Source organism: Lepisosteus platostomus, chromosome 25, assembly GCF_059453375.1.
Source record: "Lepisosteus platostomus isolate fLepPlt1 chromosome 25, fLepPlt1.hap1, whole genome shotgun sequence".
NCBI lineage: Eukaryota > Metazoa > Chordata > Actinopteri > Semionotiformes > Lepisosteidae > Lepisosteus > Lepisosteus platostomus.
In genome coordinates, this window is record NC_142635.1 from 5,144,590 (window position 1) to 5,172,576 (window position 27,987).

At 48.5% G+C, this 27,987-nt stretch overlaps 2 protein-coding genes across 4 annotated transcripts in view; one reads left to right on the forward strand and one right to left on the reverse strand.

The window, feature by feature from the left end:
• Positions 1-27,987, reverse strand: part of tmprss4a (transmembrane serine protease 4a) — a 107,816-nt gene that overhangs the window by 2,493 nt on the left and 77,336 nt on the right. Inside the window, exons 15-17 of one of the 2 annotated variants that reach the window (XR_015930221.1) lie at positions 10,318-10,623; positions 8,584-8,847; positions 457-560 (exon numbers count right to left, since the gene is read on the reverse strand). The gene's annotated coding sequence lies outside the window, so the exon portion shown is untranslated. The remainder of the gene's footprint in view (positions 1-456; positions 561-8,583; positions 8,848-10,317; positions 10,624-27,987) is intronic. The other variant, XR_015930222.1, reaches the window with a different exon arrangement.
• On the forward strand, positions 4,059-27,973 carry scn2b (sodium channel, voltage-gated, type II, beta). 2 transcript variants are annotated; one of them, XR_015930223.1, is made up of 6 exons: positions 4,059-4,372; positions 10,530-10,696; positions 11,042-11,252; positions 15,597-15,792; positions 18,986-19,055; positions 22,575-27,973. XR_015930223.1 is itself a non-coding variant. In XM_088619543.1 (5 exons), the coding sequence occupies exons 1-5, from the start codon at positions 4,285-4,287 to the stop codon at positions 22,606-22,608; spliced, it is 696 nt and encodes a 231-aa protein (XP_088475669.1). In that variant the 5' UTR covers positions 4,059-4,284; the 3' UTR covers positions 22,609-27,973. The 2 variants fall into 2 exon arrangements, 1 of the variants encoding a protein (XP_088475669.1); XM_088619543.1 differs by lacking the exon at positions 18,986-19,055.

Consider the following 27,987-nt stretch of genomic DNA (forward strand, 5'->3'; position numbering starts at 1 on the left):
GCATTGGAGACCAGCTCAGGTCTTCATTCCAGACCAGGTCCTATTCGAATGACTGAGAATACATGGGCATAGAAAGATGAGTTGTGTGTGCAGGTGAAGAATACTGGGGCACCCCAGCACTGATCCACAGAGGAGGTCCCCACCCCTAGTCCTGGACCCCTGATCCACAAGGTAGGGTACTGTAGGTCACCATTCACTCACCACATTCTAAAGACTAAAGGAATAGTTCCCTGCCGGGCCAGGAGAGGACACGGTCTTGGCCGGGAGAGATCCAATGCTTACATTTTCTAATCCTATCCCAGCAAGCAACAGGCACAAGGCAGGTTACACCCTGGTCAGGACACCTAACTGAATTTGCTGGCCTGACAATTTTATCCAGTGCCACTTACATTTATACACCTGGACATGTGAAGGGAGCGATAGGAGCAAAGCATCTTGGTCAGAGGATTGTCCCACCTGGACTTTGAGCAACTTTCCAGTTCCCAGTCGAGCCCCATAGACTCCATTCCAAGTATCAGTATCGCCAGTTCCGAGAATGTCACTTCCTGGCCCAGCAGCCACTGCAACAAAAAGATGACAAGAGAGGGGGTGACATTCAGTCTCACCTGTTCACTTGCAGCTAATCACTCCCAGAATATTGTGTAGTTAACCCCATTTCTTCAAATTGGTGACTGCATTAATATAGCGCTTTTCTGGACACTCCACTCAAAGCTCTTTACAGGTCATGGGGATCCCCTCCACCCCCACCAGTGTGCAGCCCCACCTGGAAGATGCTCCAGTACTCTCCCCACACACCAGCTCTCAGTGGGGAGGAGAGCAGAGTGATGAAGCCAGTTCAGAGATGGGGATTATTAGGAGGCCATGACTGGTAAAGGCCAGGGGAAAATTTGGCCAGGTCACTGGGGTAACACCCCTACTCTTTTCGAGAAACACCCTGGGATTTTTAATGACCACAGAGAGTCAGGACCTCGGTTTTATGGCTCCTTTTCACAGTATGGTTTCCTCATCACTATACTGGGGCATTAGGACCCACACAGACTGCAGGGTGAGCGCCCCCTGCTGGCCCCACTAACACCTCTTCCAGCAGCAACCTCAGCTTTCCCAGGAGTCTCCCATCCAGGTACTGGCCAGACTCACACTGCTGAGCTCCAGGGGGGCTGCCAGCTGGGAGTTGCAGGGTGATATGGCTGCTGGCAACACTCAATCTGAAACGAGTCGTTCGCTATGAATTTGCTTTAGCACCATGATGGGGGATACTCCTATAAATTCTGATTCCCATGCTTGAAGGGGTTAAAGCTTTTCTGACAGGTAAGGTTAGCACCACTCCTGCTCTCTAGGGGTTAATTTTGCCTGGAAGTATACAGTGGATACAAAAGTCTACACCCCCTTTTCAGCATTTGTTGATGTAAAGGCTGACCTCAAGACATATCATGTCAGACTGTTTTTAATAAGATCTTGGAACCAACAAAGTTAAAAGCAAATGGAGCAGTTTTAGGGAAAATATATATTTAAAAAAAAAACTTTCAATGCCTTGGTTGCACATGTGTACACACCCTTTAAGTAATACTTCATGGAAGCACTTTTGCTTTGATTACAGCAGGAAGTCCGTTTGAATAGTCTCTATCAGCTTAGCACACCTGGATTTTGCAAGTTTATCCCACTCTTCTTTGCAGAAGAGTTCAAGCTCAGTCACATTGGGAGGGGAACGAACTCCTGTGCACAGCCCTCTTTAGGTCAGTCCACAGATTTTCTATAGGATGGAGGTCTGGGCTCTGACTGGGCCTTTCCAAGACATTGATCTTCCCGTTTTTAAGCAGTTCCTCTGTTGAGTTGGCCGTGTGCTTTGGATCGTTCCCATGTTGAAAGGTGAAATTCGTCTTTAACGTCAGCTTTCTAGCAGAGGCCAGCAGGTTTGGCGCCAGATATCTTGATAATCGGAGCTGTTCATTTCCCCCTCTATTCCAACAAGAGCGTCTGGCCCCACCAAAGAGAAGCAGCACCCCGTCATGATAGTTGAGGTGGGGAGCTGCGTCAGCATGCGTAGGCTGCAAAGGAACAAGTAATAGGTTTATCCCATGCTGAACAGAGCAGAAAGAAAACAACGTTTCGGCTGTGAGCACTATCCCCCACACCCGAAGAAGGCTCTACAGCCAAAACACTGCGTTTTCTTTCTTCTCTTTTCGGCATGGAATAAACCCATTACTTGTTCCCATATCATGATGGTGCCACCACCATGCCTGACAGCTCAACACCCAAAGAACACAGTACCTGCTCTGTTGACTTCACCCAACGGATCATTTGGAATTAAGATCAAAAGGTCTTGCCACCCTACCCATAGCTCAGACTTGGAGAACACACAAAATGGTTGGAAAATGCAGGGAGTGGCCAGCTGCGGCTATAAATCCCTGCAGCTCCTTTAAGGCTGCCTGATGGTAGCCTCCCTGATGAGCTTTCTCCTTGCCCGGTCATCAATTTTGAAGGGATGTCCTGATCTTTGCACTGTCCTGGTGGTGCCCTGTTTCCTCCACTTCTTAACAGTGGTCTTCACAGTGTTCCATGATATACAGTGTGTAATGCCTTTGAAATTCTTTTATATCACTCACCTGCTCTGTACCTTTTAATAATAAGATCCCATAGATCTTCTGCTAACTCCTTGTGGGCCATGGTTATCGCTGCACTCTGCAACCAAGAAACCTTCAGGGAACTCCTGCAGGAACAGCTGATTTTATTTAGGGCTAATCAGAACCACTTCAGCTGATGTCAGGTGAAGGCAAATTACCTTTGTACATGATCTGGAACTTGACTGGTTAAATCTGAACACTGTAACAACCCACTTTATAAAGGGCGTGGGACATTTATGCAATCAATCAATCACTTATGCATGCACTGAAAGTTTTTTTTTAAATTATTTTTCCTAAAAATGATCCATTTGTTTTTCACTTGAATATTGTTTGATTACAAGATCTTATTGAAGGTGAAAACAGGTCTGACTTGATTTATCTTGATTTCAGCCTTTACATCAACAAAAGCGGAAATTTCAGTGAGGGTGTGTAGACTTTTGATATCCACGCTAAGTCACGTTTCTCAGTCGTGTCCTCACTGCTTAGAAGGGTTGTTGTTGTTTTATTATTATTAAGTCAAGGGATATTTAGTTGGCACGAGTTTCACCAATAGTGCAATGTATGTCTTAATATGTATTTTAAGTTAAATACTTTAGCTATATTGTAATGAAAACATAAGAAAGGTTACGAATAGCCAGCTTGGAAGTTAGTAGTTAACAGATCCAAGGATCTCATCCAGCCGTTTCTTGAAAAAGGCCAAAGTATCGGCTACAATCACAAGGTTGAGCAGCTTGTTCCACACACCCACCTCCTTTTGTGTAAAGAAGTTCCTCCTGTCCCGATTGGAGTGTCTCGTGCAGTCGTTTCTCCAAAGAAACCAGGCTATTGGCTTAGCATGGGCGGGTAGCTTGCCCCACACTCCCACAACCCTTTGTGTAAAGAAGAGTTCTCGGTTTGAAGTGCACTTCCACTTAGTTGAAGCTTGGTTCGCGGTTCACTGTTCACCCGGAAGAAATCCTCTTGGTTCATTGACTTGATTAACCCCCCCCAGCATGTCTTTGGGCTGGGGCAGGAAACCAGAGCACCCAGAGGAAACCACCCGGGTATGGGGGAGAACATGCAAACTCCACACAGACAGCACCCCAGGGATTGAACCCAGGGTCCCAGTGCTGCGAGGCAGCAAAAGTGACCACTGAGCCACCACGCTGCCCCGATTTCTATCGTATTAGCATACACATATTGGAGCTTGTGATCAGTGCCGATATTGTAAAGAGCTTTAAGTGGAGTGTCCAGAAAAGCGCTATATACTGTAAGTGCACGGAATCATGATTATTTATACATAGTGTAGAGCAATAATTCTACGATCTAAGTGGGTAGGAAATCGCGCTTGCAGCACCCGGTCTGTGTGTAAGAGGAGTGGGAGAAACAGCATCCGAGAGAGAGAGCCCGCCAGCCACAATTTAAAATCTCACCCTTCCGCTTCCTTCCGAGAGCACCCACAAACGTAAAATCAATCCCTTCTCTTGCTACAGACACTGCCAGCCATTTTATAGCCCTGAAAAATCCCCCCACAATATTCCTATTTTTTTTCTTTCGCCGTTTTTTCTTTAAAAAAAAATTCACACCACCAAAAAAACAAACAAACAAACAAACGAAAACGAAATAAAACAGCAACAAAAAAAAAAAAACAATCAATCCAGCAGAATAAAAATCCAACAACAAAATGTCGGCATCATTCCAACTGCGAGCCAGCTCATGGATGAACGCAGTCAACTTGCGCTCTGTAGGACTCGTTGTCATTTTTATCTTGGGTGAGTACGGAAAAAACAAGAACCGCTATCTGCTCTATCGGATGCCGAGAAGAGGCATTTTTTTTAGGCGATGTTGCAAACGGACTGGTGTTGGTCTGGGCTGACGTTTCTGGGAGTCTTGTTTTGCGAGTGTCTGGGAAGGGAGACGGGGGTGGGGGAAGGACGCTATATAATTATATAGAGGATTGTTATCGGAGAGATGGTGTGTGCGAGTGTGCGGTTTCACGGCGAAAGAGAGCCGCAGGAGAAATGAAACGGGAGCTTTCGCTAATCTTCCCCCTCCTCCTCCTCCTCCTCTTCCTCCCTCCTCTCCGCCACAGCCTGCAGGTAGCGGCTCACCTACCGCACCTAGCTGTGCTTTGGGACTCCGCCCGCATATGACCAATAAATTGAAAAAGCGGATCATGGTTTTAGCGTGGCATCGTTCAAACGCGCCCACACCCACGCACACTGCATCAATCCCACGCCCAGGAGTGCAGATTGTATTGGTATGTAGCACAGGCGGATTGTATAGAAGCTTTTTCGCAGTGTTATGTGCAGTTGCGCGAATACCGTGCCTTGGGGGGAGGGGGGGGGGCAATTTCTGACCCTTCCGTACAAGTAACCTTTCCGCATTCAGCTTCTCCCGAGTGCCCGTCGGCACCGGCCTCGTCCGCTACCCGAGCCCTATCGTCGCGTTGTCGTAACACGCCGCCCATAAATACGGGCGCTATCGATTTGTTCTCAGCCTGCGGCTTTCGCGCTGCGCTGCGGCCGGTGACGTCATAGCCACACATCTGCAGCCACAGCTGGGCCGGCCGGTATTACAGCGGCTCTTCATTCTTGCTCCGAAAGGGGGCGTGCTTTTAATCCTTTCACGAGAATTAAGGCTACGACAGCACCTGCTGCTGCCTACTTGAGATCTCTCCGTGATTTTATTCTACTGCTGTTAGAGCGACTGTGTAGTTTATTTTGGCGGGCGCTGGGCATCCTGGGATTATAACGGACGAGGCCGGTGCCGACGGGCACTCGGGAGAAGCTGAATGCGGAAAGGTTACTTGTACGGAAGGGTCAGAAATTGCCCCCCCCCAAGGCACGGTATTCGCGCAACTGCACATAACACTGCGAAAAAGCTTCATGGGACTGTTACTGGGCAGCGGAGCACATTTAGCAACAGGCTGCTCCAGCTCCGGTGTTCAAGGGAACGTTTCCGCAGGTCTGTCCTCCCGGCGGCTGTCAGGGTGTAGAACGCTGCCCTAGGCTGGGACTGCTAGCCCTTCATCTGCTCCTCTATGGACAGCATGTTTACTCCATTGTACTTTTTGGACAATCAGTCTGTATAAACCTATGCACATTTTGCACATATTTTATTGTTTTTACAGTGACTATGATCAGCACATTTTGCACACACCTATGTACTTATTTATTTTTATTTATCTTGTTTGTCTTTTGTTTTATAACTATTCTGATGTCTGTTTTGCTTGTCTTGGGCTGGACTGCTGTAACACATCAGTTTCCCTACGGGATTAATAAAGTATTATCTATCTATAAACTGGTTTGGGAGGGGGGAGGGGGGGTATTGTAATGAGAAACTGCACCTCTGCTGTCCAGTTATTGTTTTTCACTGCTAATTCGTAATGCAGAACGAGAAGAGAGAGGAAAATTCTGTAGATACAACGGGTGTGTGGCGTTGTGAGCGACGCGTCCGGTGTTACATTATGAGAAAACTGAGGGAGAAGGGTTTCAGGCCCACGTCGTAATGTGGAATTGGTCGAGTAGTTTCCCCCAGGGTCTCGGAGACCATATGGACTTTGAAGCCACACGGATGACGAGTTCCACGCGTGGTGTGATCCACGCCAGAGACAACGCGCGCTCTCGCCCCGTCTGCTGCGGGCAGGCACGGTTCTGTGCGGGTGGAAAAGTTAGTCAGGGAGAGGGTGGGACAGGGTCCAGATCTCAGCCCCGAGGAGAGCTCCGCGTGGATAAATGAACACCGGCAGTGATTAAGAAACAGGTGGCTGAAAGGCGACTAGCTCAAAAAAACAAATCAAGCGGCGTGATGATGCACAGCATCAGAACCGCCCCTCTCTAAAATCAGCCGTACCACAGTCATTGCCCCCTAGTTTTTCTTTGTTCGATTCAGAGGATTAGACTTTATTAAGCCACGTTGTTTGCGAAATGCAAATCGGTAATCGTAAAGAATTCCTCCTAGGTTTTGGGAGTGCAAACGGGCTATATATGTGCTAGTTTTGAAACCAAAGCTGTACTTGGTTCTGAACTGCAAAGGGACACTCTTAAGAGCGGGGGCCGTGCAGACCATCTTGATTTCAAGTACTTCTAAAGAATCCGGTCAGCTCAGACTGACGACTTATCATCCCGCTGGCAGAGAACCAAGCTAGGACCATCTTCTGAAGAGCGCATTGTGTAACACTGTGCTTGCGTGAATGCCCAATCTGACCACTAGAGGTCACTAGCTCCACGTGTGCCGCTCTCTGCATGACATTGCAATAAACCGCAAGTGGACCCCCAGCTGTAGAGGATCAATCTGGATTCTTATAAAACGAGTCTGCAGCAGACTTTTGAACCAGGAACCTCCTGCCCCTGAGACAGACACGATAAACTTCACTCAAAGGGGAGATTCTGCAAAAAGCAGGTTTGCAGTTAGATTCCTGCGTAGTGGAATAGTTTTAAAATCTGCTTTGTTGCCAGTTTCTGTGATTTGCACACTGGATTTGCACTGTTTTCACCTTGAGGCAGTGTGAAGAGAAGTAGTATACATCTGTATGTACTGTAACCCCAGCAGTAGTATGGCGTGGTAGTTATGGCTTTGTATTTGTAACTCGAAGGTTGTGGGTTCAAATGCCAAATGTAACACTGCTGTCATACCCTTGAGTAAGATACACCTCAAAGGTTCCAGCTGTATAAAAGGGTACAAATCTACATTGCTTTTGGATAAAACCCCTGCATGGAATTTGCATGTTCTCCCTGTGTTCGTGTGGGTTTCCTCTGGGTGTTCTGTTCTAGGGACATTGCAGTCCTGTAGGAACGGTGCAGTCCTGTACGCTGCAGTTCTGCAGTAGTCATATTCATCTTGATCGCTCAAGGATCTGACAAATGTGTAGTGACTGCTTTCCTTAACTACAGTGATACACAAATGTACAGAATATGAACTATATGTATATTCTGCCAGACTGAAAACTCTCCAGTGGGCCTGCATGTTTAAATAGTTCAATACCAAGCGGAGTGGTTAACATCCTGCAGGAAACAATTTTAAACCCAATGCAGTAGCAGACAATTGGAAGGAAAACGCAAGTGTCTTAAAGCACTGACAGCACCCCGACACAGGGCTTGAACTTGTGTACTGCAGGCTCACCGCCCTGGCAGTCTGTCCCATATGAAAGCATCCTGGTTGAGCACCTGTACTGACTGTGCACCCGTACTGTCCGAGCACCCGTACGTGCTGAGCCATATGTACTGACTGAACACGCATACTGGCCGAAAACACGCGTACTGGCCGAACACGTACTGACTGAGCATCTGTACTGACTGAGCACCTGTATTGACCGAGCATCTGTACTGACTGCACACCCGTACTGGCTGAGCACCCATCCTGACTGAACACACGTACTGGCCGAGCACCTGTACTGGCCGAGCACCTGTACTGGCTGAACACGTACTGACTGAACACACATACTGACCGAGCACCTGTACTGGCCAAGCATGTATACTGACTGAACACCTGTACTGGCCGAGCACCTGTACTGGATGAACATCACGGAGCAATAGAGCTCCTTCCCTGATCATTTACATATATGGATGTTAAACACAAGCCACGTCGGGACCGACTGTGCCTGCGATGTGTGTACGAAAGTGTGGGAGGGAGGCATGTGTCATTATTGACTTTGCATACATGCGCCAGTCCACACGTGTGCATCAGCGTGTACAGATGTGTGGCAATCTTCAAAGACGGGGTGCCTCTGCTGTGATGCTGCTGCTCAGCTGCTCTGCAGAGTGCGTGTCCGTGAGAACAAGGATGTGACAGTACGGCGCGTCTGTCGGTGGGCCTGCTGTGTGGTGCGCAGCGCTCTGCTTTGCTTTATTCTAATGACCTTGGGTTTCAAAAAGAGAGGGGTGGGAGGGGGAGCCATACTGCAGTATTTTATTTGGCTCACAGGGCTCACTGTGGGAGCCGTCAGTGGGTCAGGATTCAGAATTGCAGGTCGGACACGAACCTTTCTGAACAGCAGATCCACTTCACGTTGTAAAGGGGGGTGGCTGGGTTGGGGTACGTAGGGGTGAGAAGCGAAATGAACTTTTTTCCAAGGGCACTGTTCCCAGTCTCACCCTTGGCGTCCAGATTCGTGCTGGTATGAGCAAGTGATGGATCTCATTTACCCCTTTGGAGACACTGCAGATATCCATTCCCCGATCCTCGGTGCTGGATAGGTCGTATACATGGCAGTGTGTGTATAGGATGCCTACAGTCTGCAGTGTTGCTGTAGCCAATAGAGGACAAAAAGACAGAAAGTTTGGTTCAATAAAGCTCAGCTCTGAGATTCGTACAAATGGCTTTTTATATCCCTGTGTGAGTAAGAAGCAGCCAGCCTCCTGTGCTTTCTTATCAAGACTAAAACACTGTTAAAAAATGCATACAGCATATAGAATGGAAGTATATTTAACCAACACAGAAAGAATGTGTCCTAGAAATACACAAAGGGCAGTGGGATTGTAGAACAAGCTACGCAGACGTGGATGAAAGCCGATACCCTGGCTTTGTTCGGGAAACAGCTGGATGAGATCCTTTGATAAACTAGATAGGAAGGAGAGGAACTGAGAGAACACAGGGACGATCTGAGAGAACGCCAGATCTCCAGCACAGGGGGGCGCTGAGAGAACACAGGGTCTACAGCACAGCGGGGCGCTGAGAGAACACAGGGTCTACAGCACAGCGGGGCGCTGAGAGAACACAGGGTCTACAGCACAACACAGGGTCTCCAGCACAGGGAGGCACTGAGAGAACACAGGGTCTACAGCACAGCGGGGAGCTGAGAGAACACAGGGTCTACAGCACAACACAGGGTCTACAGCACAGCGGGGCGCTGAGAGAACACAGGGTCTACAGCACAGGGAGGCACTGAGAGATCACAGGGTCTACAGCACAGGGAGGCACTGAGAGATCACAGGGTCTACAGCACAGGGAGGCACTGAGAGAACACAGGGTCTACAGCGCAGGGGGGCACTGAGAGAACACAGGGTCTAAAGCACAACACAGGGTCTCCAGCACAGGGGGGAGCTGAGAGAACACAGGGTCTACAGCACAGGGGACAGGTGAGGAATTGAGATAACACTGAGTCTACAGCATTGGGGAGGGGGGAGGGGCTCCACTTTGATCAGTGCTGCTGCTGCTGTTGCTTATCCTGCTCCTGCCTCAGATACTGTACTGAATTGCAGCAGCAGCACTGGGACTCTGTCCAGAAACTCCAAACCAACTGCAGCACAGGAACTGTGCCGCGGTAAAAACCACGCCCACAGGCAGACAGCACGGGGGAATTTAAACAGTCAGCTCTCTCTCTCTCGCAGTGTAGCACATCAATGCTTGCTGATGCACAGTCACTGGAGCACAGAGAGCTGGGAATGACCACAGGGAAACAGAAGACTCCCATTCCTCACCAGTACAATCCATGCTGGGTTATATGAGCTACACAATCTTGTACTGATAGGAACAACAAAGGGTTATATTTATTTTCACTCCACATCTGTGAAAGCTAACCTAAGGAATAAGGTTTACTATGGTTATTTTTTACTGTAGCACACTGTTTAAAAATGGTACCTTATGCAGTGTGAATATTGAAACCATAGGAAGCAAAAGAAAGTTAAAATTACAGTAAAAGTGCTGAACTATTATGGCAAATTTAACATGGTAAATTTTCATAAAAGGAATGTGTATGCTGACAAGCTTGAAATACCTGCGTCTAATGTCCAGAGTGATATAAGCTCTTGCATCTTGTATTGTAAATCCCAAAATGTTTCCTTGAGTTCACCTCTGTCTCCCTGGCGCTGCACTGTAGTGACCAGCTCGGTCTCCCTGGCGCTGCACTGTAGTGACCAGCTGTGTGTGCTTGGTGCTGCGCTGTAGCAATCAGATTTGTCAGTCACCTCCACATGCTCTGTCCTCCAGGCTCGCCGGTGAGCTCGATGGAGGTGATGGTGAGCCACAAGCTGAATGCCCTCAATGGCTCCACAGTCCGCCTGGGCTGTGCCTTCACCTCATGCTACAAGGTGGACAACAACAAGTTTGGTATGAACTGGACGTACCAGTCAACATACAACGACACAGAGGAGATGGTGAGTAACCATGCTTCCGTCTACAAAACCCTATAGCACGAGAACAGGAGGAGTGCATGTAGTCACCACTCAGCACAAAGCACAAAACAGAGCATGCACAAACTCCTACATATTCTCTAACCATCTAGCCATTCTTGATGTAGAAATTCAATCACAGGGCCTGGCGTATTCATCAATGACTTTGGCACAGACTCAGTTGGCCGATGCCTCTTGCCGTTCTGTGTGGAACTGTTGCGCACTCATTGCAGCCGGATGGCGCAGGGCGTTAACAGCTCACAGCAGATCGCAGTTTCGGGGCGAGTGTGGCCCTGGGCTCACCCCTCTCCCTCTCTGTCCCGGCGCCAGTTTATGACCTACAAGCACAAGATGACCGCCCTGCCCACGGCTCAGTTTGAGGACCGGGTCAAGTTCTCGGGGAACCTGGAAAAGAACGACGTGTCGGTGACCATTTCCGACGTGCAGACCTTCGACGAGGGCATCTACAACTGCTTCGTGCGCAACCCCCCCGACAGACAGCAGGGTCATGGGGTCATCAACCTAGTGGTCATCACGGAGGGTGAGTCAGCCCGGGGGCATTCGAGAGGTTTCACAGCTCTGAGAGCTGCTGTCCAGCTCCTGTGCCACATTGAAAGCTGCAGATTTATATAGAGTTATATAGAGCAAAAGTGTCATTCGCACCATTTTTCGGTTTGTTAAATTTGATAGAAAGATTGTGCATTAAAATGTGAAGAAAAAAGGTCATGTTTAGGTTTGTATCCTGCACAGTTTGCGTTAACATGCAATTTGATAGAGCTTTTGCATACCACTGTATACTTAGAATCCGTGCACCAAACCCACGATCATCTCGCCACCTGTACACGACTGATGCGTTCCTTTTCTCCAGGAGCAGGGAATGAGGAACATTTCAAAACGCGAGTGAAGTGCAGTCATCGAAGTTTGGTGCAGAAGAGAAGTGCACTGCTAATAGGTTCATTTCTGTGTAACAACGAACAGCAGCTTCCAGAGTGTCCTATTTAATGTGTGCGTGATTAATCAACCCTCCCCACGGCTTTTATGCTAGCTCTGCCTTTTCTCTCTTTCCGAAGTGTAAAAATAGGTATGTTTACAGATGGCGTTTTATTATTTTATTAAACTGTGGGAGTACAGCGTCATGCCTTCATCCCTCCTTGCCAGGAGCACAAAGCGTTCAGCTCTGAGGAGCACAGAGAAGCCGGTGAGCCAGATGTGTCTACACAGAGCAGCTGTGGATCAGTTCCAGATGTGGTCAGGGGAGGGGGAGAGGGTGTAACAGAGTGAGCCTTTACAGCTAACGGAACATGATCACTTAAAGTCACTACCAACTTTGAGAAATGTGTAAGTGCCATTAAACGTAGTATATTTTTAGTTTTGACATTAACAAATGACAGAGGGCAGCACAGCAGCCCAATGATTAGCATTGTTGCCTCACAGCACTGGAACCCTGGGTTTAATTCCTGGGGGTGCTGTCTGTGTGGAGTTTGCATGTTCTCCCCGTGTTCGTGTGGGGTGCTCAGGATTCCTCCCACAGTCCAAAGACATGCTGGTGGATTAATTGGCTTCTGGGAAAACTGTCCCCGGTGTATGTGTGGCCTGTGATGGACTGGCGTCCCTTCCAGGGTGTATCCTGTGATGGACTGGCGTCCCTTCCAGGGTGTATCCTGCCATGTGCTGGGATAAGCTCCAGCACCCCCAGGCCCCTGAATCTGAAGAAGCGGTTAGAAAATGCATGGATGGAACTGACTTAATTAAACAGAAGGGCTGAACATGCAGGTTCAGAGACTGCTCTGTTGCTGTGTGCTGCCTCCACCGCAGTGTGGAGAGAACAGACTGGTGCAGACTCCCACCCTCTCCTCCGCCTGTTCCCATTTTCCAGAACTAGCTTCCCTCACCTGCAGCTGCACCCACCGAGACAGTCTTTACACTGTAACAAAGAAGCATCCTTCGTTTCTTTACCCATGATTACAGTTTCCCTGCCTGCATCTAAAAGATAGCAAGGCAACATGGGGGGACCTTTCGACCACATGGCTGGACAGCTAGTTCCAGTCCCCTGCCTCTCTATGTGTAAAGAAGCGCTTTCAAATCTTAGTCCTAAATGCATCATTTGTTAATTCTGATTTGATTCCACACTTTTACCAGTAACCACGTGCTGTAAAATTCAAACAGTTTACAGTAAAGAGTTACTGAAGTAACGTCTTACTCGCAGGTGCAGTACTGTGTACTGGTCTAAAGGCTGCAGGAGGTTAGACAACACAGTCATGTCGGGGCATCTGTATAGGAATAACATACCAGCTGTTAGCAATGTAGTTCTTTCCATTGAATGTTTTGTATTTAGGACACAGTTAGGCAACTGCAGCCACGAAACAGTCAGACTGTGCTCACCTTGGTCCCCTGCAAATCTAACGATGCAGCTTTGTTTAAATTTCTGAGCGAGTCAGGGCCTCTCTGCGCGTTGGTCAGATCTGACTGCAGAAGCTCTGGCCAAACTAGACACAGCAGCGCAAGGACTGTTCTTGAATTTCCCAATATCAGGTTAAACCTGCTCGCCCGCCTGCCGCAAGACTCGCAAAACACGGATTGAAAACAGATTTTTATATTGCGCCCAGGCTGGGTCTCGGCGGTGTTGCTCTTATGGATCGGCCAGCCTTTAAAAAGTGGTATTTAACCAATGAGGAAGAAAGAGGAGACAGCTATCGATTCCTGGCGAGCTCGTTTTCCGCTGCATGGAGGCACAGCTGTCTGGACTGGGTGTGAGCGAGGAAACTGTGTCTGAGAAGAAGTCGTTAGTGGGACTGCCTGTATTAAATAGGGTACTGCTACATTACTCAGCTGAAGCATTCATTGAACTTTGGAAGTACAAAAATGTGGTTTAAATCCCGTGAGACACAGCCTATAGAGCTTGAGCGCGATCCCCAACAGCGAAATAAGATAATAAGTTTCTTCGGATGACAGTCAGTTTAGTAATTAACTTACTTTTAAGCAACTTTTACATTGTATTCAACTGGCGTTAGATATTGAGTTGAACAATCCTTGAAGCAGTAGCACATAACTAAGAGAGGAGTTCGTCAGAATCCTACAATAATAAACAGTGAAACTGTCTGAAATAAATCTCCCCTTTATCACTGTTTTTTAAACAAAAGAAAGGATAGAAACGATAATCCCACCTTGCTTGTCAGGTTTGTAGTGGCTAAATCAGATAAAAAGGACCTAAAACAAGCTTTTGCGTGACTAGATTAGCGTGGAGCACCGTACAAGTCTGGTGCTGGTGCACGGTGCTCTTGCCCCGTGGAGGGAGACAGTCCAGCGTCACGGACTCCTAGCGCCGACACTGTCGCACAACGAGACTTTAGAACCATCAGCTCACGCACAGCTGCCTTCACAAGATCGCAGAATAAATCCCGGCTACGTAAAGCGATCACACCGTCATGAAGTCAAAGAAATGTGGCATTTGAAGGGTGGCACAGCGGTGCACTGGTTAGCATTACTGCCTCGCGGCTGGGGCCCTGGATTTGAATCCGGACCTGGGGTGCTGTCTGTGTGGAGTTTGCATGTTCCCCCCAGGTTCATGTGGGTTTCCTCCAGGTGCTCCAGTTTCCTCCCATAGTCCAAAGATATACTGGTAGGTTAATTGGCTTCTGTGAAAACTGGCCCTGGTGTGTGTGTGTGTCCTGTGATGGACTGGTGTCCTGTCCAGGCTGTAGCCTGCCTACGCCTGCTGCTTTCTGGGACAGCTGGGATAGGCTCTGGCTGCCCCCCCAACCCTGAACTGGAAGAAGCGGTGAGAAAATGGATGGCAATTGAATTATTTTTGCTTTTAACATGCATCACCATGAGGAAGGAAAGGGCACTCGATTGCTTAATGATCTCTTAATGATGATCGATTTGAGCTTTAAAGGAAGGTATAGTGCCTATAAATAAACCCAGACAATGAAGATCAGTTTTTCACATTCGCAAGCCCAGGTGCTTCTGGACACAGTGGGACCGCCTGAAATTAATATATCCTGTATTTAAATATAAAATTTTCATATTTATGTATACAGTGCTCTAAAAAGTATTTCCTTATATTTTGTAATGTAGGTGAACAACTGTTTTCCAGCCAGGTCTCTATACTGCAAAGCTCAGTAACTGTAATCTCTCTCAGGCAATGAGGCTCATCAGTGTCCATCCATCTGTCCTTTTTCTGAACTGCTTCATCCAGTTTAGGGTCACGGGGGAGCTGGAGTCTTTCCCAGCAAGTAACAGGTGCAAGGCAGGGTACACCCTGGACAGGACGCCAGTCCATCACAGGACACACACAGACACACACACTCACACTTTTCCCAGAAGCCCAAAATTGCCCGCCAGCATGTCTTTGGACTGTGGGTGGAAACTAAAGCACCCAGAGGAAACCCATGTGAACACGGGGGAGAACATGCAAACTCCACCCAGACAGCACCCCAGGAATTGAACCCAGGGCCTCAGAACTGTGAGGCAGCAATGCTCACCACTGCGCCATTGTTTCACCCTCATTGCTTTATCATGAATACAAATGTTGAAATAATACAATATTATTTATGTTATCTCACTCCATTTCTAAATCAACACTGAATCGTGAAAGACTTTTGCTCAGGCTTTAGACGTGCGATTAGCAATGTAAAGACTTATAAATCTTGAGTAGAACAGGAACCAGGGGACACAAGTGGGAACGACGTGGAGGTGCATTCAAAACCCAGACCGGAAGGCATTTCGTTACGCAAAGGGGTTGCGGGGGGCTGGAACAAGCAGCCCTACCTTACTGTCGAAGCCGATGCGCTTCAGGTCTGCTGGCTGCCTCCTATCACAGGGTAGCCAGATGGGCCCCCCTGGTTTGCACTCCGGTAACCAGCGGCCCCCCTCCCCCCCGCAGTGCCCCCACCTCGGGACTCCACCATCGCGGTGATCATCGGCGCCTCCGTGGGGGGGTTCCTGGCCGTGCTGATCCTGTCCATGGTGGTGGTGAAGTGCATCCGCCGGAAGAAGAAGCAGGAGCTGATCTCGGACGAGCAGAAGATCGAGGAGGAGTGCAAGACCGACGGCGAGGGGGGCACGGAGGAGGGACCCAAGTAAGGCGCCGCTCGCTCTTCCGCTCCCTGTTCTGTCTCCCCCCGGCGCTGGTCCGCACCGCTGCCGGGACCCCTAACCTTTCACCCAGCTGGCCTGGGTGGACCTCTCCACCGGCTCAGTGGAAACGTGTCCGTGGGGGGCGTGCGCGCGCAGAGCTCTGTTCTCTGTACCCCGCGACCCCCTCAATAGGCGTACTGCATTTCACAACAGAGCTGTCTGGACCGCCAGATAAATCACCTTCGCCAGGGCAGCCGACACTGCAAGAGCCCTGTACAGTCGCTCACGCACCAGTGACCAAAGCACTTCCGTCTGCCTGAGCTCTTACGAGCTGCAGGCAGCACCAGAGCTCCCTCTTCTGAACCACTTTATCCAGCACAGGGCCGTGGGGGGAGCTGCAGTCAATCCCGGCAAGAAATGGGCACAAGGCAGGATACACCCTGGATGGGACGCCAGTCCGTCACAAGTCACACGCAGACAGAACCACACACACTCACACCAGGGCCAATTTACCCAGAAGCCCATTAACTTCCGAGAATGCCCTTGGACTGTAGAAAGAAACCAAAGTACCTGGACGAAACCCAAGTGAAGGGGGGAGAACATGCAAACTCCACACAGACAGTACCTCAGGAATTGAACCAGGGGCCCCGGCACTGTGAGCAATGCTCACCACTGCCCGCGACACGAGGTGCAACCCCTACGGACATGCTTAAAGACTGGCCAGGCCGAGAACAAAGAGCTCATGACTCCAGCTCGTCTCTTGACTGGTTTCCTTTCGATCTCCTACCAACTCGGTGTCCCAGCATGTAAGCTTACAAAAAATCCGGAAGACCCAACACATGAAAGCCTCTAAAACTAGGTTATGTGATGGAGGTGAGGAGGTATGTGGTAGATATACTGCGACATACCACACCACTAGCTCCTCAACTGCAGCACAAACCTCACGGCCCAGGTTCCTGGTTTGTTACCCCACATTTCTCATGCACATTTTCTTTACTTGGCAGTCATTCGGACTGAGACAGAAAATACGTCAGTCAGATGTGAGTGAAATATCTCACTGCAGATCCCCAAGTGTGCTCCAGAGAGATCCAGACAGTTCCAAACCAGGGCTGGTCAGCACATTTGCCATCCAGGAAGTCGCCCTTAATTAGCAGTGCATGAAGACCTCATTCAGTTCCAAGTTTTCAGACCAATTTATTGTTCAAAGAAATCGAGAGCAGACAGATCAGGACCTGGATGTTTGCAGGTTGCCACAAATCTTCATTCTAAAATGACCAGCTTATGAGGTGACAATAAATTTGAGAAATTCCATGCTGAAGGGAAATGTCTATGATGTTTCCAGACTAAGGCATTTCCGACTGCCTGGGGCACTCAAAACTGAGCTCTTTCTTTTCCAAACCTGTCTGCCTGGCAGGGCGTATGGCCAGTAGTAATATTCAGAAGTTCCCTTTGCATATCAACATTAGCACACTCTCTGACAATACTGGCCACAGCAGATGTGACAGTACAAGTGCCAGAGACACAATGTGCAGAAATTTACATCTTTATTGATCAATCAAAAGCAGAGCCCAGAACACAATATTGTGCAAAACTGGTTGCTCATCTGCTGCAAACTTTAAAAAAAAAACTCACTCAGCTGTAACCAGTAGCAGTGTGGTCCCACTGTTAATTTTCACACGCTGGACATTGTGAGAATTCCCATTATGACACGTTTCTGAAGCTAAATTAGCAAAGAACAAGGTGCAGGTTTTACAGGTATATACCAGGCTTCCTTTGTAAACTACAGCACAGAAAGAGAGGGCAGTCAAGAAGGCCTTATCCTCTTGGTCTTCTAGTAGCATTTTAAGAAACATTCAGCTTCAATGCAATGCAAGCCAAGGTCACAACACAACACCAGGCATGAAGCAGAGCACACTCCAACCACAACACAGGGCTCTAGTAGCTTGGGTGTATTTGTCACCATTATTCTGGATCTTAATGCTGACACTCGTGTGGTGGTTGGCTGAGTGCTGGAGCAGGACATTCTGGGGGCAAGCTGCTCCCCCTTTGCAGGGTTTGGGTTTGCTGTGTGTTCTTACAGCTATGCCAGTAGATTCAACTTTCTTCACTGCTGTCACAATGGCAGGGCTCTTTAATTCATGATGAAAGTGTCCGATTATCTGCTTCCTACCAACTAACTTTCAGGCGCAAAAGCTGTGATTTGCCTCGAGTGTTTTTCCACGAGAAATTATATTTGGGTTCAGTGTCGGTTCAATTTAAATTCCCCCTGTATGTAGCTCATCATCATAAATACAGCGCTTTTAGTATTTCAGTATCTAAAAAACAGAAACTTCTACTGGCACAAAACACTGGTAGAGGGTTTTAACTGTGCTTACTTAAAGCCACAAGTTGAGAAGGGATGCAGGGTATTTGCCCCTCCCCAGTGGTGTGTGTGTGTAGATGGAGGACCTTCGAACACAAAACGCAAATTGGCAGCTCAATTCCCTCTCTGTTGGAAGCCCTCCTCCACGACCAGATAGAACCGAGACCGAGAACAATATTCCTAATGACCTTAAGGGGGCGCTGCTGGGACAACCGGGTGGGCAGCACGCTTGCCTTGACCTGCAGTGCGAGTGTCCCACGGGGGCCTGGCGAGAGTCTGGGATACATCCCTACAGCTCCAGTCCAGGCAGTGCGCTCCGTGACATTTTTTAACTGCATCCCCTCAGCATCTTCGCATTTGAAGAGGTGGAACTGCAGTCCCCCTCTATAGCTCGGATCCGGGAGAGGAGTATTCCACAAGCTCAGGATGTCCCCGTCCGCTGTCCGGACTGGAGGAACTGGACTCCATCTGAGCACTGGGCTGCTTAGACGAATCGTATTCCACTACAGCCCCGTTGCAGGGGCCTCAATCCTGGCACCCGTCCCCTAATCTAAGCACTGAACCAATCCTTAATTGGTTAATTAATGCCTTGGGTAGCTCAGGCTTAGCTGGAGTGATGTAGCAGAGAGGAATCTGGGTGCCAGGGTTGGATACCCCCCAGTCTTAGTGTTCTGAGTCTCTCTTAAGACTGTGGGGAAAGAAGGGGTTTGCTTAATAAACTGGCTATCAATTAATTAATTAATCACGCCGACGTTCTACAAAGTGCATCTCAATGACCTCTGCTCTTGTCTTTTTTTTTTGTTTCTTTCTTGTCTGTGCTTTAATTTAACCAGACAACTCTAACCTACCTGCATGGTCCCAGATGATCAAGGCTTGATGGAGCCCCACCCCCTCCCCCTTCTGGTAAAGAGATTCATGCCTGGTGTGTCTCAGTGATCGTGTGACTCCGATTAGCCCACCTGAGGTGCCCCCCAACTCTGGTTTCCCACAGGCTGCGACCGGCCATTGTCCCCCCACTGCGGGGTTGACACTTGGCCATCACCAGCGCCATTAGTTCAGTGAAATCAGAGGAGGCCCTGGTCACCCACTCTGCCCCTGTCCATTGCAGCAGAAAGGACACTAACTGGGAACTGCTGGGGGCAGCGCTGCAGGGATCAGCAACTTCGTGCTGATTCTTTGCCATTCTTGATGACCAGTATTGATGACCGCTATTGGTGACTAGTATTAGTGACCACTACTGGTGACCAGTATTGATCACCACTGCTGGTGACCGGTATTGGTGACAGCTATTGATGTCCATAATTGATGACTGGCCCTTTTTAATGACTGATATTGAGCACCTCTACTGATGACCAGTATTGGTGAAAGGTGTCGATAACCACTATTAATGACGAGTATCGATCACCACTATTGATGACCAGTATTGGTGACAACTATTGATGTCCAGTATTGATGACTGGACCTATCTAATAACTGATATCGATATCCACTACTGATGACCAGTATTGAAAACTGGTATGGATAACCGCTATTATTGACCACTATTGACGACCAGTATTAGTGACAGATATTGATGTCCAGTATTGATGACTGGAACTATTTAATGACGTATTGATCACTGGTGTGGATGACCACTATTAATGACTGCTATCGATGACCACTACTGTTGACAGCTATTGGTGACAGGTATTGATGACCAGTATTGATGACTGCCATTGCCAGTGGTGATTCCCAAGTGTGAACCCCCCACCCCCCAAGGCACAGAGCCTGTTCAGTCCACCCCCGGTGGGTACTGAGGGAATGACGCGCAGCTCAGCGCCACAGTGTTTCGAATGCCTGTGCGTGAAGCTCAAATTGGAAATGGTTTGTCTTCTCCCGTGACCCAATTTGACATCACCAGCTTCACACCCGCTGCCCGAGCCAGGTGGGAGCACGGAGCCCAGCCCCAGCCTCATTCCCAAAGGCCTCTCCCTGAAGGCCACTGGGGGGCGCTGTGACCAGAGCCTCTTGCAAGTGAGGGAGGCCGGGGGGGAGGAACGTATAGAACTGTGTTCCTGACCTGCCTCTCTGAGCACAGAGCCTGGACAGACAGAGCTGGAGTGAGCCCAACGTAGGAAAAGAAACATAAACGCCAATGTATATTTTCCATATATATATCACTTTTCATGTTTTATGTATTGCAATACAAAAAAGGCCTGGAAAGATACGAGGAGCTACACATGAAAATATAGGGGGCAGTGCTGCTGCTGTTGTGTGGCAGTTAGAGATTCCTGACCTGAGAGCCTTCTGTGTAGAGTCTGCATGATCACCTTGCGTTAACAAGGGCTCTCACCAGGTGCTCTGACTTTCTCGCACCTTGTGTGTGTGTTGAGTGCGTGAGGGTGGTGAATGTTTGCAGACTGCCATTCGCCCTGTGCTTCAGGTGTAGTCTGAGGGCTGCTGTGAATGTTCATTACAATTGAACTATTTTGCAGATACATACTGATAGATGTAAAATGTCAGTATGCAGTGTTTCGAGATTAAAAGCGTTTTCACTATTCGGTGTATCTTTCTGGCCATTTTTACATTGGAATATATATATATATGAAGAATACACAGGACTTTCCGGGGCCGTCTTCTGTGTGGGCAGAACCATTGTCGTGATGTCCATCTGTCTTAGTGTCTGTGTGTGCACCCCGAAACGATCCGCGCGCCGTTCTCAATCTCTCCCCGCCACCAGGTTTCCCAGCGACACCGGGGACGCCCCCCGAGCTCAGATTTCGGACGCAGGTCGCAACAATTCCTTAAACACTAAGACAAGGGATAAAATGCCCAGACCTAATCTCATCTCTCAACCGCAGAAGGAAAAATCCAGCGCGCTGTATATCCTCTAAGCAAGCGGAACCAAGTGTTATTTTTAGGAGCTAAAATCCTGTATTCCGTCCCCTACAGGACAAGTAGAGAGTATAAGCACAGAAGAATACTGTACTGCTGTACCATACAACAGCTTTCCATCACTCCCAGTCAGAAGGACAATTGTAAAGTGACTTTTTAAAACACCTGAGAGTATTGCAACCTCTAGGCTCCACATCATGGCCTCCTAATAATCCCTATCTATGAATTGGTTTCATTATTCTGCTCTCCTCCCCACTGAGAGCTGATGTGTGGTGAGCGTTCTGGCGCACTATGGCTGCCGTCGCATCATCCAGGTGGGGCTGCACACTGGGGGTGGTGGAGGGGATCCCCATTACCTGTAAAGTGCTTTGAGTGGAGTGTCCAGAAAAGCACTATATAAGTGTAAGCAATTATTATTATTATTAGACTGATTCCTGCCAAAGTGATCTGATGCAGTGAATACCAAATACTCCAACACACATTCAGACAGTTCATAATCATGTCAAATTTAGTGATCCCACACAGAACAGACACATGAAGAAAACAGTTTCTGAAGGGGTATTTTAGATATTGACAGCAATATTGAAAAGGTATGGAGAATACGTAAATGAAGTGCATTTAAACACAGCTACACATAACATTGGCACATAAGCCATACACTGAGAAAGTATGTTCATGTTTGTTTCTCAGATATTGCAGGCACAAATCTTATGCCTGTTGTAATACAACTGCATTTCAATATCAATCAATGAACATCTGGCAAAATATTTCATTTGCCAATGCAACGTAGAATTTTCCAGCCATTAAAAATGTTGCAAGATACATCATATTTCTTTTGTGAAAGTGATCCATAAACTGTTGTTTACTAAAAGCATCGACTGACTGCTAACCTGCTGGTCAACAAGAGCATCAGCTGACCAATAATCAGTTGTTCACTAAGAGCATCAACTAACAAATTACCCACTGGTCACCAAGAATGTCACCCTGTTCTTCGACTGACCACTAGCCTGCTGGTGAGTACGAGCGTGGTGTCTCACACTGTGCCGGACCATCTGCTTTTCAGAGCCTCTGCTTTGTCATGTCCCCCGATTGGCAGGGGCGGGAGGGATTATTTAATCTCACCACCTGACCCCTTCTCCATTTCTCCATTACTATTTCACCCTTAGTTATTCTGAAGCACATTTTAAATACGTGACAAAATATGTAATATATGTAATAAAAAGAACCACAGTTAGTTCATATTTTGCACCCTTTTTTTTAATTGACTAATTTCAAGCACATGATGCCCCCAAACTGTTTTTGGAACCCAAGGCATTTCCCAAGAACTGGGACAAACTCTGATGGAGCTTCAGCAGAGTGCCGATGGGGACGGTTTGTCCGGTCATCAGGTGTTTCGATTTCGAAACGCCTTACAGCGTGAGAGCAGCCCATGTGTCCTGGCTCGTTTGATCCCAGTCTATAAGTGGTGCCCTTGTCTCGTTCAGCAGCATGGCTGTGGTTACAAGGGGTGTGATGGCTGTCGTGTGTGTGTGTGTGTTTGTTTTCCAGGCACGTCTACGCCCTGCCCGAAGACGTCTACTGAAGCTTGGCTTGTCTTTGCTGTCACCCTTTCTCCTTCCAAACAGCACTGCCGCCCTCCATCTAACCTGCAACTCCTGTTTGCTGAAGCCCACTTCCCCACACCTCCCCGCTGTCGACCCTTTTTGGACTCTCCCACCTGACCGCCCACTCCCCCCACACTCTCTGCGCTTGGTAGTGACCAGCTGCCAGGACAGAACGTCGAAAGAGGAATGATGGATGGATGGATGGATAAGTCGCTTTTGCTTTCTATGGATTGTGCCACCGACGGCTAAGGAGCTCAGAACAGACCCTCATCCCTGCCCACAGGCACACACCTCTCTCAGCCTGGGAGATGGCTAACGCCTTCAAAGAAAGTGGCCTTTCCCTCCATTTATCTCCTTCCAGGTTTTCTGCCTCTTTCACTTCCTCCCCCCCAACTTGTCACTTTCAAGGTTCTCTTCCTCCCTCGGGATGTATTCAGACTCAGCTCAGCAAACAACAGCCCCCTCCCCACCTGCCCCAAAATGCAAGATCAGGTGCGTGTGGACTCACCGACCCACCTCCTTCATGAATGAGTGGGCGACGATCTGAACTCGTTCTGAAGAAGGGACAGTTCGTCTCTTGTGGACACAGCCCTGCCTCTGGCTCACGACTCTCTGTCTCTCAGTCTTTCAGCAGTCGTAGTTCATTCTGGGGCAGACAGCTGGGGGTGTCTGCTTGCCCCCTGGCGGGTGGTGTCAAGGGCGCCTATGTGTGCCGATGTCTCCCGGCCGCTGGCATCTCACGGCGTGTGTGCGTGAGCACTGCTTAATGGACCCAGTCCCGGTCCTGCAGGCCCAACACACCTGCTGGATCGCGTCCCAGCCCTGCTGAGTCACCTAATTCGGGCCCAAACCGAACGGAGGAAGAGCTCGACTGGGTCATTCTTAGTTTTCGGACCCAAAAGTTGGCAATTTTGTATTTTGTTGGTGTTTTTGTTACTAACGAAACGCAGTAGTTCAAGGGAATGTTTAAGACCTGAAAACAGTCGATCGAAGGGGTCAGTCAAGGGGTCAGGAGCGTAACTGAGAGCTGGGCTGGGACGCAAAGACGAGCAGGTGTTGGGGTACCCCAAACCAGGACTGGGGATCCCTGCCTTTGCGTACATGCAGTTTTGCCGTGTCCGTGCGATTGTGTATAGTAGCTTTCTTGCAGCGTATGTTTTCACCTACTGATATGTTTTAGCTGAACAGGGGGGTGGAAGTGTTCAAATGGCACAGGTGTCAGAAAGTCGTGGGTGCGCGAACACTGTGTCCTTTAGCATAGTGCGTGCGTGTGAGCGCTCAAGGAGTCAGGGTTGATACGTGTCTATGTGCCGTAACAGGTAGAGAGTAGGCATTTTTGAATGTGTATTCTGTGCGTACAGATTAAATGGGCTTTTGTCTTGGGGTGGGGGGGTTTATAGTAGTTTTGGTGCTGCAGAAACAGTGCCTGCCCCCCCCCCCCTTCTCTGATCTTCTGTGTTGGGGGGTGTCACGTCCAACCCGGTATCATTCCGGGCTGATCGGGCCTGCCTCTCGCACGCTGGCGTGTTTCTGCCACAGCAGAGCCCAGGTCAGTTCCCAGGTCAGTTCCCACACTCTTCTGGTACACCAGTGTCCGCACAAATCAGCTCTTCGACACTCGCTGGCTAAAAACCGACAGGAACCAAGTTCCTCTCCCCCCTCCCCCACCAGACTTGCCCGATACGCATGCCTGGCAAAACACTGCACGCAGATGTTTAGGGCAACGCAGAACATGACAGGCTTAATCATTTTAAAAACGCTATTGCGTATCGCTATTATTGTTGCCATGCCACGCGACTGTGTTTTGAGTGGCCGTTTTCAACATGTTCTCTAGCAGCACACTCTGACGTGTTGTATTAACTCTGGACGGCTCCTGCAGGAGACTTGCCCAGTGCAGCCTGGTCAGTGGGAAACTTTCCTGTGTTCTCAAGTGTTCCAGTCTGACAACATGTAGGCAACGAGTCATGAAGTAATTCACACGTCAGTACTAAGAGTGTTATACAGATTTATCATGTCTACATCCACCCATCTTCTAATCACCAGTTCAGGGTCACGGGGGAACTGGAGTCTATCCCAGCAAGCTCGAGGCTCAAGGCAGGATACAGCCTGGACAGGACACCAGTCCATCACAGGGCACACACACAGACACTGACAGTGCCACCAGGCCTAGTTTTCCCAGAAGCCAAATAACCTGCCAGCATTTAGACTGTGGAGGAAAGCGGAGCACCAGGAGGAAACTCACGTGAATTCAGGGAGAACATGCAAACTCCACACAGACAGCACCCCAGCAATTGAACCCAGAGCCCCAGCACTGCGAGCTGGCAATGCTAACCACTGTGCCTCCCCGTTGTAGATACACTGTGTCATAATCTAGTCAGAATGTAACAGCAGAGATGCCGGGAACTACAGTGTTTCAAACCAACCGGTTTGGGGACAGATTATTCGTAGCACCGTGACAATTGTGCCAAGTGTGAACCAGTGACGTGGGACTCTGTCACCACTGCCGCCTCTGCAATTAAATGGTTATGCGGAATTATTTCCTTTCCTCACTGGTTCAACATGTGTAGAGATGCCCACCCAGAGCTGTTTTTGGCCTGGCTGGAATCTGGGATAGGGGAACACCCCCAGGCCTGGGCAGACCTGCAGTGTAGCAGAAGCCACAGTGGACCCGAGTGGGACCAGCCAGCTCAGCTGTAGCAGTTTCTCCTTCCGCAACACGCAACAAATTCCAACTCTGCCAAAGTTTCTTTTTTTTTTTTTCCTGACACCTTCACTTCCGCAAACTCAGAAAGGCTTATTGTGTGTTAATCTCGGCCAAGATTTTATCCATATAAAGGTGTTTGTGTAGTATTATCATCGCTGCTGTGAGGCTTCTGATCATTCTTATTGTGTCGTATTACTGTAATCAGGAGCGCAGATCTGTTTTTACTCACTTGCTTCTGCTCTGGGGGCGTATGAGGGAGTGGGTCACCGGGTTTGGGCTGCATCACCCGATTCCGAACGAATCGGTTCCCCTTGCCGAAATGCACATGTGATCAGTGCAGGCCATGCCAGGTGGCAGGACAATTCTCCGCCTCCTACGGCTGACAGTTTGGCACTATCCTGATATCCCTTGAAGGCGACGTCACCTTCCAGAACAGGCTCGGCACACAAATACCAAATCCATCCCATCTGCTTCTCAGCTAGTTCTTCCTCTCCCATCCACTGCCGAGATGAACGGAGGAGGTACATTTCCAAACCGACCGCCTTGATTTCAAGAAGCTGACCATGCGTACTGCAGCAAATCTGCAAGGCTCACGTTAACAGGCCTGTTTGTACTATTTAAGGCAGGCCGAAGCGATGGACAGAAATTAGGGGTGCATGATGTATCAGAGGCCAATATATTAGTCTCCGATAAATGGGAACATTTAATAATAATAATAATAATAATAATAATAATAATAATTATTATTATTATTATTATTATTGTCATTCCGATATTGGAATTACAGCCAATAATTACAACCAATAACGCGGCACCCTGTTTTGGTTTGCACAGCTAATTGTTTTAATGTGCGCACACTGATGCACTAGACTACAGTCCAGCTGCTGCAGAGTGAACCTGTTGGGTGTGTGGAACCTTTTCACCAATTTTTAATCAATGAGCCGTCTCCACAGAGTCTGAGCTTTCTTACCCTCATTACACAGCAATGGATTATAGTGTAAACTTGCTTTTAAAAATGCCAAAAAGTATCGGTTATCGATATCTGTATCGGCCACAACAAGCTGTTAATCATCGGTTCTCATTATTGGCCCAGAATTCTGTATCGGTGCGTCCCTATCAGAAACACCGAGCTCAGGCAGCCCTAAATATGAAGCACCGAGTCACTGCTGTCATACAACACTGGTGCTGCAAGGACCAGCCTGTTTATTTCGGACTGCAGAGGGCCCTCACCACAGCAGGAAGACTTCACGGCCGAGATCTGCCGACACTGAAATGTATTCTGTGCCATTTGTGAAACTGCGCCACGTGCCCTGTGAGTTCTTCTACTGGTACGGCGCTGTGGCACCAGTACCGCTCTCTGCCTTGACTCCACAGCGCGTCCTGAATCCGAGGATGAAGGCGGGGGGAACATCAACTGCCTGTCTTCTTCACTGGGCAGTATTCAGGGCAGTATCCAGAAAAGGCAAAAAAATGGCTCAAATGAAGCTCCCTTTTAAGGAGTATGAAGTCAAAAGAATTACTTCATATGGAGAAACTAGAGAGAAATGTTATGGCTGTGGGTGAGCAGGTTTTTCAAAATGGACCCGTTGTTTGTTTTGAAGATGGGGGTCTCGGTCAGCCTGCAAGCGTCAAGAGGAGGCAACAGGAAAAAGACACTGGCCTTCTCAAGCACTGTTTCTCCCGTTGTGCCATCCTGCTCCGGAGGAGAGCTGCTCTCCTAATACAGCAGCAGAGGTGCCAATCTGTCCACTTCAAATACTTTGACCTGCAGCCCCCCCTGTGTTCTGATCCGTTTGATCCATTTATGTTAATTGCCTTTGCTTCTCGATCTGTCGCTAAAGAATACAGTTCCCGGCTGTGTGATCAAGAGTTGATGATGTTAAGTCGGCGGCGGGGGAGGGTGGGACTGACACACAGCCCCCCAGCTGGGGGCAGAGACAGTGGGGAGGGTATTCTAGGGGCCAAAATGAGATTGTGCGTAACGCGGTGACCGCAGCCATGAAATCACCTCTTGCCAAACCGTGATTTCACACATTTCATCTACAGAAAGGCTTAAGAGTCCGTGAGAAACGACTACATTGCGGTTGGGAAATGTGGAAGTATTTTACGCTGCTTTGAGAAACCCTAAAGTGTCGAGAGACTAGAACTTTAGGAATGTAAGTGTGCCAGCATCTGTAGAAAAAAGTTAAGAGAAGTTGGAGAAAAAAAAGTATTGCACAAGACAGGACTGTGCCATCTAAATAAGCCAGGGCCTGTTCAACCCAAGACCCTTTCCTTTGGTAGTAAAACTGGATTAAATTCCCTGATCTTTAATTTCCTGGACACTTAGTAGTAAAGGAAGGAGGGACCATGGTAAGAACTCTGAAAAAACATGAGCAGTGAGCAAGAGCAATTAAAAACCAGTGTGATCCAAAGCTTCCCTGCACCCCCAATGGATATTGGGGCGCCAGGGGACCTAGCTTTCATCCCAGCCTGTCTATATAACCCTGCATGCTTCGAACATGCTGCGTCTCTCGGGACCTCATACATGAATGACGCTAACTGCTTGCGCTACGCTGTACCACTGAGAATGACATGTGAACACTTTGCATTACGTTTGCTAAATATTTTCAATAAACTTGAGTAAAAACGAGAAACCATCTGCAGAGTTTAT